This window comes from Morone saxatilis, unplaced genomic scaffold (assembly GCF_004916995.1).
Source record: "Morone saxatilis isolate NCDOM2014 unplaced genomic scaffold, NCSU_SB_2.0 Contig15, whole genome shotgun sequence".
NCBI classification, from domain to species: domain Eukaryota; kingdom Metazoa; phylum Chordata; class Actinopteri; family Moronidae; genus Morone; species Morone saxatilis.
In genome coordinates this window covers 17,064,832-17,075,604 of record NW_023339707.1, presented here as the reverse complement: position 1 = coordinate 17,075,604, position 10,773 = coordinate 17,064,832, and the positions used below count along the sequence as shown (strand labels likewise).

Here is a 10,773-nt window from a genome sequence, read left to right as displayed (position 1 = left end):
TGCATTTACTTTTTACTTTCCTGTCAAAACAATGGAGGGGGGCTGATAAGAGACTACACACAAGACGAAAATGACATTACACTGCAGTATCACATCCATAAACATATGTGGGTTTTTATCTATTTCTGTCTGTTCTTGTTGATCCAAATGGGGTCATTTATGTGTGATACTGTTTTATTTATGTCTAAGTTTCATTTTACTGGTTATGTCACCAGAAAGTTGTCATTGGTTAATATAATAAAATATTCAGTAAAGTGTAGATTAGGTAGAGCTTCCTTGGAACATCTTTAAAGGGACACTTCACCCAATCTTGCATTAAGCCTTTCTATCGGTAGAAACCAGTCAGACATATTTTTGAATGGTCGGCACATGTCGCTCATTCTTCGCCTGAGACAGGAGAAATAGGATTTCAGTGTTGCCTTCCCTGCTTCCAATGATGTAAAAATCGTCATTTTGGGCATCACTGGAGCAGGAAGCGTCTCCAATATTCCTTTTGTCAGAGGGGGGGGGTGAGACTACAACACTCTCTGTTCTCCGGTCAAGGAAGGCACCAAATTCAAAATTTATGTTACATTTCGACTACATATATAACCCACTTTCAATAAAGATTAATGTTTCCACGGGTGAAATGCTTCTTTAAAAAAAAAGGTGAGTTTCTACTTATATTAACATCAACCAGTCACAGCTATTCTTGTATAACAAAGCAATAAATAGCCAAATACATATGAGATATAACACCCACTCTTGTCCATGGTCCAGTCATTCATTATGCAAATCAAATATTTATACAGTATCTTATCTTTCAGAGGTCATGGTCAGCATGCAGCTCCTAAAACATCCCATTTTCACACATTAAACAGACACAAGTGTGATTAATTGTAGAGAAAATCAATTTGAGAAAAAAGAAATTACCATATGGGATTATGTTAGATACTATGTAGTATAGAACACACTTCATGCATTACTTACATATTATTACTGTAGTCATGAAAACCGTATTAACCCTGTTAGATAAACTAAAAAGATTGTTTGTTTTAGTTCCTGAAATGTTGAGATTAAAACTACATGTACAATGTAATACATTATAATATGATGATATAAGGAACATTTGTTTTAACAAATTTAATTTAATCTGTAATCTCAGATTCCAACAATCTAAAATCCCCAAAATAATAATATAATATAAATATAATAATAATATAATAATCCTAAAAGAAGGAGAGAGCATATTTGACTGCCTAATAGTGAGTGATTTAGACACACACAAACACAACTACAAGTCTTCTTCTTTTCATTTTTTTTCTACTTTATTTAATTTTTTTGACTAATTTATGTATATACATATATTTTACACCTGCTTTGACAATGCAAATGTATATTTCCTATGCCAGTAAAGCCCCTTTGAATCGAATTGAATTGAATCGAATAAAAGGTTTGAGATTAAATGTTGTCAAGGGTCAGTGTGTGACCTTCAGTCTTGTACCTCCTCCCCAAACATAAAGACTCACACAGAACAACACTGATTACAGTGCACTCAGGCGGTTCTTGTTAAAGTCGTTAAAGTGGGACATTTCCAAATTTACAACTACTCATAAATGCTTGTAGTAAACTCAGGCAAGTCCCATGTTGAGTTGAAAGTACAAGCTGTGTTGTCTGTTATGCATTTCATATCAACACGTAATGGAAAATTGACAAAAATGTACCAGCTTAATGGTAACTCCCTGTATTTTCCATTTTTATTTCAGTATTAGAACGGGTCTAATGATAGAGGGTGCGGTATGCTGTACAGATAGTAAAGCTGTGCAGATGTATTTGTGATTTGTGATATTGAACTGTATAAATAATATTGACTTGACTTGATAAAATGTCTAGATGATAACTGGTGAACACGTCCAGGCCGCGAACAAGAACTCTGACTCTATTCCTGGCTTCCATCGTTTACATTTTTGCAGTGGCGTTATCAGTTGCAGAGTAAACAACACGGTTTGAACTGAAATGCAGCTACAACCTATACAGCTGTTATTGTCCTAGTCATTTCAAATACTGCAGGAGTCAGAGACAGAAACTGGTTGACACTTCTTCTACCTACAGTAACATGATGCCTATTTGCTGCTTTCGCTCAGCTTCATGATAAATGCATCTTACTCTGTCTGACTCTGTTAGAGGTGAAACATGATGCATGTGAACTCCACAAGAGACAAACGTACTGTACTATAGAAACCCTCCGGGCTCTCCATGCTTGTTACTGATAATGTAACTGGCATGCTGTGGAAGAGGAACATCTTTTTATGAACCTACAGTACAAGCATGGATTCACTCAGTTGGAGCATTCTTTTCAAGCTGAGGTCATTACAAAAATGTTTTGCTCTTCTTTAAATGAAGTACTAAAAATACACAATCTGACCAGTCTGGATCTCTTATAATAATAATATGCTCATGTGATTGTTCCAGGGTGTGTTTTCCATGTCTTAAATGCTGTTACAGTTATGTAGGGCAGTTTTATCATACATTGACTATTCAGTGTAATTATATATCTTATCGTATGTTATCATGCAAATTTCTTTTTACCTTTTATTTATCTTTTATTTTATCATTTATATCTCTGACAATATGTTGTAAATGGAGTATTGCAGTATTGTTAAGTGTTTCAATAAGTTTCAAATAGTTAAAAAACTGTGTTTTTTAGATTAAAAATCTCCCATGGTTCAAAATTCTCTTATTTATTCTTAATTATCTGAAGCATCTTCTAATTCAATTACAAGCTAACAAGATGAATTGTAAATGTTTCTGTTTTACGTGTGTATGAGATTATTTTTGACATATAACATAGAACAATGGGATATTGTTTATTGCATCAATTTGATTCTTTTGACTTTGTGGTGTTATATTTTATGCACCTGCCATATCACAAAGTCTTATAAGTTTATTAGAATGACGCTCCAAAGTGAGTCTCTTACAACATTGAACATGACACGCAGCAAAGATGGAGATAGAGATGGATGGTGGATTACTCGATAATGAAAATAATTGTTAGTTACAGCCCTAGTGCTGATACAATACCTCGATTTTCACACCAACACTTTAATTTAAGAAATGTGATCACGTTTTTCTACAAAACCCAATTTTTAATGTAACTAAGGAAGCCAACCTTCTCTAATGTTAAATGTTAAACACAAGCAGGTACAATTTAAATAGAAAAGATTTTGACTTAGATCAGCAACTATCTGATTCAACAGCGAGTAAACAAAATTATTACAAAACTCAGTATTTGGTATTTGACAGTTTTCGTTACTATGCTAAGGGTACATGACGTTTGATGGCCAGCACAATTATAGTTTAATAAAAGGCCTGCTGGAGTATCATATTCACAGCACTGATGGTTGTTTCTTTTTCCTCGTCTGCATTTCATTCCAACCTCATTGTTACAACACCTGAGGCAAAGTCTCTGAATTAGACGGCCGTTTGTTCAAGCTTAAATGACACAAGCTGCTTGCGTGCGGGGCCACCGATCCTTCACTGGTATGCTGCCATTGTTAGCAATGTTAGCGAGTCATTCCATCAAGACCAAAGTAAAAATCCAATGTATATAAATGCAACACAAGCAAACAAGACTATTTCAACAGTTCCTCTGAAGACATCCACAACAGTTTCTTACAATGCCAAACTCCCAGTCTGCATCACAGTTTGTACCTAATAAAGGTGGAACATATGAGAAGATAAAAACATACGAAAATTCTGTGATGCCTCACTGCTGCCTAAAACACAGAGCTTAAAAAGGGACGGTGTATGTGGAAGGAAAAAGCAGAAAGTACAGAGAGAAGAAGGAGAGGTAGCTGCAGGATTCCTGTCACAAGCCCCTGACAAGCCTTTCAGGGATATACTTATGTAGTCGGTTGCACTTAATCAAGACTGACAAATCTCCATACTTAAGAAAATATAAGGGACTTGCATTCTGGGACAAGCACATCACAGAAGAGATCTGTGTCTACAAAGCCCTCACATCCGCTGGATGTGTGTAAGCCTTCTTAACCGCGCACAAAGACCATAGACACAATTTCAGTGACACTAAGTTAGTGCAATCTTTACATAACAGAGTCAGTTTAGTTAGACTTAATTTTTGCTAAGAAATCACTACTCTCCTTTGAGTTTGTGAAGTAGTGGCAGAGGAAAACATCAGATCTGTGTGGAGCAATGAGGAGACAGTAATGTTCCACAATACATTAAACAATCATAAATGCTACATTTCCATCATGTTTTCTACGCTGTTTTTCACCATTTCACCAGGTTTGACTGGAGCTCTTTTACTTACGTCATCTGGTTGCGCCCTCTTCTTATGTCATGGTTTAATGACACCCAACTGTGCCATTGAGTTGAGTTGGCACCCAACTGGGGAACTGCCACCGCCAACTGTTTATCTTAATGTGCTTATATCCTTATATTTGCATTTGCAACAGTGGAGGATGGTTTATATTTCATTACATTGCTTAAATGTCTACATGGGGGCCAAAGTAGGGTCAGCTATTAGTGACCCTAGAGTTGGATTGCCCTCTGAGCTTTGCTCAAGGACACTTCAGCAGAAGAGATGCTTACTCTACTGAAGGTCTGAATGATTAAACAGATGGTCTCCCTAATCACTATACCACCCTGTCGCCAAGGAGTGAGCAGGGTGATGGGAGAAAGCAGGAGGTGACCTGAGATGAGGCCTGAAAAAAGGAAAAAAAACAGAATTTTATGTACAAAAGTCAAGATGTTTCATCGGGGAGTACCAGTGAACTCCTGCTCCCCCTTCTCAGGAATGCCTGGCATCCAGCAGGCTGCCCTCATTCCCTCTGGCTGGGTTTCAAGTAAAGGCGAGATCTAAGGCGACCAAGGGCTGTTTGTCCCGGAGATCAGTCAGACACCCAGCCAAACCCACCCATGATCAGAGGACCATAAACTTCCAGAACCTTTTAAGTGCTGGAGGGGATTGTGGTTCACTTAAAAAAGGTTAAAAAAAACACGTCAAACAGAGTAACTAACACATTCTTGATTTTGTATTATATTACCTTGTATTTCAGTCTCAAATGCATATACTGTACATTAGCTCTATTTTAGTAAGTATCATTCTTAACGTTATATGCCCTGATGCACAACCTTTACACCTTCACTGTTGTCAAGTGCTCACTAGAATACAGTTCAGAGACAAGACAATTATGACAAAACCTTTAACCTGTGAGCTGGATTTAACTGATGATGACAGATAAGAGCTACACTGGTGGGTCAAAGTCTGAATATCCCTCTTTGTACTTTAACCTTATACCTTATACTTAACATTATGCCATAACATAAATCTATTCATCATTCAGCTGCGCCTCTGTACACAAAGTAAATGAATGTTATTAGATTTCTAGTGTCCACAGCCCATTGGAGGGGAGAAAGGAGGATATGTTGCATAGTCACTGAGTGCATTTGTGTTTAATGTGTACCTTGTGAGTATGTAGGTTTAAAAGTGTGAAGAGGGGCATGAAGGGAGCAACATGAAGCAAAGATAAGGAACAGGTGCACACTGGCGTTTTAAAAAAACAACGGGAAGTTGGCCGAAGTGATTTGACCCATTCACCAACACGGGTTAGCTGTAGCAGCAGTGGAGGCTGTGACACACATTTGTGGAGTCACACAGACATAAAGCACATATAACTCCAGTGTCTACTGCAAATTAACACATCTGTTTATCAATCAGAAAAGACTTATAACTACAAAACTTGCCTGAGGATAATCCTGTTTTCAAGTTTTCTTCAACATCAAAATAATCCATTGATTGTTGTCTGTACATCCATGGGTACAGGAACTGATAATAGGTATTCAGCATCAATTTATGGTGTCAAGTTGCCAAAATGTAGGTTATACTTCCTGTTTATATGCCCAAGAAGTTCCCAAATTATGGGAGTTGGGGGCAATTGTCTCAGTTATATCTAAGGGGGAGTCTTAGTCTTATTCCAAAACTTGCATGCATCTGTAGAGTCACACATATTAGCCTATAGCTCCTGATTAGTAAAAGTTTTCTGCATCATCTAAAATATTTCTTATTTTGATCTGTTACTGATGCTTGGAAGATACAGATTTATGGACAAAATTATTCTAAAAAATTATTCTCCCCTGAGAATTAGATATGAAGCAGCAAAAAACTAAAGACAAAAAATGAAACTGCTAGAAAACTAAAACTAGACGAAAATGTTTTGAGTTTTTGTTCATTAAACAAACAAAAATCATATGATTATAAAATTTGACTAAAACTTAATAAAACAAACAAACAAACCAACAAAATCTAACGAAAACCAGGTTCCAACTGATTCTAGTGTATCATTATACATTTGTTATGTAAATAACAGGCAGTCTAACGTTTCTTTCATTCCTTTCCAATTTAAAGTGCTATTTACGGAGCTTAATAAAATGCCAGACACAAAACCACCTCAGTCTAATATTCCACCTTCTCCACAGGAATGCACAGACTTCACCCAGGTGGTTTTCTTTCTGCATTCCTCAGTGGGAGCAACACACCTGTGGGGCTGTCGTATACCACAGCAGCAACCTGCCTACCTGCACACCCTGATAGAGTTTCCACCTACAGTAATGAGGTGATTTGGCCTCCTGTAATATGACCCACAAGCTCTTTGGAGAGGAAAGGAGAGAGAGATCCGATCTGTCCCCACAGCCTGTCATCTGGTCTGAGACGGCTTGGATCGCTGTCCCCAGCCGGTTCTGCTTGGGAGCCCAACAGACTGTGAGGTACAATGGAGGTCTTGTGAGCTACTCAGATGATCTTAGAGTATCCCTCTCCTCTTCTTCTTACGGACAAAGAGAATCTGCTGACTTATGTAAGAAACTAATAACAAAACCACGAAGACGACTCAGGATATCCTTGATCTATACAGGCTGGGTGCTGCAGAAGCATTTTCAAGCACAAAGCGTTTCCATAGGAGTTCAGAATAATTAGAAAACTGTTTGTGGATATTAAAACTCTCCCATGTTGCAAGCCTGGTCTGATCATATGTCAAACAAACGCCTGTTCGGCAAACCTAAAGCAGCGTTAGTGCTGAGCTCTTGTCCCATGGGTCGAGACTTCGGCTCCAGAGGTCAAGCATTCACTGTGCAGCCACTAATGGACATACAGTACAAGAGAATAGAAGGCAATGATGCTACACTGAAACTAAACCGCTGTTACATAACACAGTTAATGATTTCCCCAGAGAGAAGGCACGACGAGCTTTGTCAAATATTGTGCAAGTGTGTGTGAGAGAGGTAGTGTGTGGAAAGAGACATTTGAGGTGAAATACACAAATGCCCCTGATTAAAAATAAAAAGATATATATTTCAGTAATCCACTCAGGCATCACAGAACAACCAGATTTGGCCAGAATGGAGAACAGCAGAAAACCATAAACAATACACAGGAGACTGTGAGAAAAAAACAAAGCTGAAGTTTAAATCGGTGGCTGCATCCTTCTCCCTCTAGCAGTCTCTCAGACAGATGCAGATGCAGCAGTCCGTAGGCAATGGGTCAAGCTCATCTGACACACAGGGAACACTTCTAGAAATAACCCCAGCTGCCCATGAGTGGTGTCCTGCTCTCACAAACAATGCATCCCTCAGTAAACAACATTACTTTACAGAAAGAAGCAGAAATTGGATAAGTGGATTCGTCAATGAATCCCTTCAGTCATTTTTCAAGCAGAAAAACTGTGAAATACTGCAACATAATGTCATGTTCCAGCTGCTCAAATTGAAACATCTGCTGCTCCTCTTTGTCATACATCACAGTAAAGTGAATAAACAACAAGATATTTGAAGACCTCATCTTGGGGTCAGTGAAGTCGTGATTGGCATTTTTTCATTATTGCTTGACATTTCATAGACCAAACAATTCATCGATTAAGGGACAGATTATTTGATCTTGAAACTGTAACTATAAGTTGCATCCCTTGACAGAAGCACTGTAATATTTCAAACTACAAATGGGATACTAGCAGAGAAAATAACAAGCGGCAGTGGCAGAGAAAGTAAGGTAACAAAAGTTTGGAAATATGGATTTTCATTTTTAAGTCAAAGAACAGGCAGTAGAGACAGTGTGTGCAGTTAAGGGTTGGAGTGTAGATGAAGGTTCTGGAGCTGCAGTCACTGTAAGTGGCCTAATCTGTGACCCCACAGGTCTGACCCAGAGTGGCTCTAGCATGTTAGACAAATGAGGGCAGGAGGACTGTCAGGGCAGCTTCATGTCAAAGCCTGTGAAAACTCCAGGCTGCTGTGGAGAGAAGATGAGCAGCACTCTTTAGCCCTGCTTCAAATGTATCACCATTTTGTTGTGTGCTTACAATCCTGTGCCACATCACATGGGAATTATAAAAAACACTTGCACTGGGATTTCTTAACTCTTTTTTGCGTGAGAGCTAATATCCCACACACATTTTTCTATCTGTACTGGTGACTTTTATCAGGGTTTTTTTTCAGATTCCTCTTACCTTGACGCACAGTTTTCAACCTGACGGGACCTTTGCAGAACTTAATCACAGTTAAAATGTCATAGAGGGGTAATCCAGACACAGGCAGCCCCTCGACCTCCAGGAGTAGCTCCCCTTCGCATAGTTTACCGTCCTGGTACACCACAGCATCCTCTCTAACTTGCCCGATGTATGGGAACTCTCCATTCTCAGCCCCGCCGCGCAGCTCCACATTCAGCTCCCCACACGCGTCCCGGATCACCGCGCAGTCATTCACTTTGGCGATCCAGTGGTTCTTCTTCTGAATGACTTTTGACATGGTGACTCAGGTCCAAACCAAACCCGTTAGTTTCGCGGAATGGTGTAAAAATCAGCCGATGCATAGCACAGAGATAGTCCAAGCAGACAGAAAACTTCAGGGTGTTTGGGTGTCACTCCAAGTTGGAACATTTTCACCCTTCTCCTGAGCCAAGGCATGCTGCTCCCAGTGCGCGTAAATTTCCCGATGGATCAAAATCCGGATTGTTGTTACTTCTGTTGTTGTTTCCGCATCTTTAGACAACAACATACGCTCTGATTCCTCGCTGTGGGATCTAATCCGCTCTCTGGCCGCCCGCTTTACATTCAAAGACTCTTCTCCTCATTAATCTTCTTGTTCTGCATCCTCCTCTGTCGAGTATTTACAATCTTATTAAACTTTCCAAAAAGGGGAAACTGTTACCTTTGTCAATCCCGTGTGCAGGTTGGGCTGTTCACACAACACCGGCGGCGCCTTTAAGCAGGTAACATGACAAGTTCATCCTACTTGCTCCTGCGCTGTGGATGGAGAAATAGTGGAAAGGAGGGGGGGGCGCATGCGTCCAGCTGCTACTCCACGAGGGAAATCCCACTCGATCCCACACCGGGTCCTAAAGCTCCTCCCCGCCCGCCGGCCCGCACGCGTTTTCAAACGGATTACAGATATCTGTGCGTCTAATCCCTTCAACGGTCTCCTTTATTCATAACTAATGGGACCACACCAGAGAGAGCTGCAGGTTGCTGGTTCCAACTCCAAACCAGCAGCTATGTAACACCAGAGGAACCATCCACTCAGGAGTAAACTTTATTAAATCTAACTTTGTTGATATAAGAAGTTCAAACAGAAATCTATTTGCATTCCTTTGCTCAACATAACCCTCCCCCCAGCCTTATTCTCACCCTTTCTCTGATGATAATGTTGGTGCAGTGGTACAAATATTTTACTTGAAATAACAAAAAAACACTTTACATTATATACAGTTGCACAAGTTATTATATAATAATGCATAATATTTATTTGTCAATCATATATGTAGCTATATTTTAATCTGCAACTCAAACTGTAAGATGAATGTAGAATAGCAAGTGCAATGTTTTCCTCTCAACTTAAGTATAAAGTTAGGTTACGCTATTCAAGTAAAGTGTACAATATAATAAATATTCAGAATACTCTGCAGTACTTAAATGTACTATTAGCAGCCCTCTCACTTTGAGGTTCAGGCAGTTGCCTCCCTACCTACAATAATACTTTGAGTTCATTTAATGAGCAGCATACTGTATCTGGTGGTAGTATACCTGGGGCTTGTCTCCTTTCCATGGATAAATTAAAACATGGGTTTTGAAGCATTTTAAAGTAGTAACTTCAGGAATAATTTTGAAACATTTAAACTTCCATCATGTTCCTGCTGAAGCCTAAAGTGACTCAGAGCGAGGGAGACATGCACCTTCTCCATATCAGACTTTCACAAAGGGTTAGAGACAACCCTCACAAACGTATTGTCACATTTATTCAGTGATATATATATCTCAATAGGTTTGTTGTTTAATCTTTTTGACGAGCTCAGCCATAATTTCATGCTAATTATTGTTTGATTTATTTATTTGATTGCCCTTTGTCAGTGTATTGTCCTTTGTCTCTATACAGTTGAAATTTTGTTGGTCACATTTTTCTGCAACAGGCCCCAAAAAGAACCAAACTTGATTTTCGACAATGAAAGAACCCTTTGTCAGTGTCTGACAGTAACATTATCTGCAATAATGCAAATATCTGGGGCGTCTCTAGTTTTGGAAGGGTGAGGAGGGATCAGGTGAGAAACACATGCCACTGCAGGGAAAAGACAGACTCTCTGTGTGTCCTGCCTGTTCAGATAAAGTACAGTAACTGGCACTCTACCACAGGCTGCGAGGGCAGTGGCCTGGATAGCAGTAGCATGAAAGGCAGCTTTCCATCCCAACTCACTTTGAGTGCTGGGAGTGTTCATGGTGATTCAACTGTGTCACT

At 39.3% G+C, this 10,773-nt stretch overlaps 1 protein-coding gene across 6 annotated transcripts in view; it reads right to left on the bottom strand.

The window, feature by feature from the left end:
* Positions 1 to 9,284, bottom strand: part of LOC118324196 (membrane-associated guanylate kinase, WW and PDZ domain-containing protein 1-like) — a 95,868-nt gene extending 86,584 nt beyond the window's left edge. For all 6 annotated transcript variants that reach the window (XM_035656392.1, XM_035656393.1, XM_035656394.1 and 3 more), the window contains exon 1: positions 8,496 to 9,284. In XM_035656392.1, coding sequence (XP_035512285.1) covers positions 8,496 to 8,793 — 298 coding nt within the window. In that variant the 5' untranslated portion in view covers positions 8,794 to 9,284. The remainder of the gene's footprint in view (positions 1 to 8,495) is intronic.
* Positions 9,285 to 10,773: the final 1,489 nt, after the last annotated feature.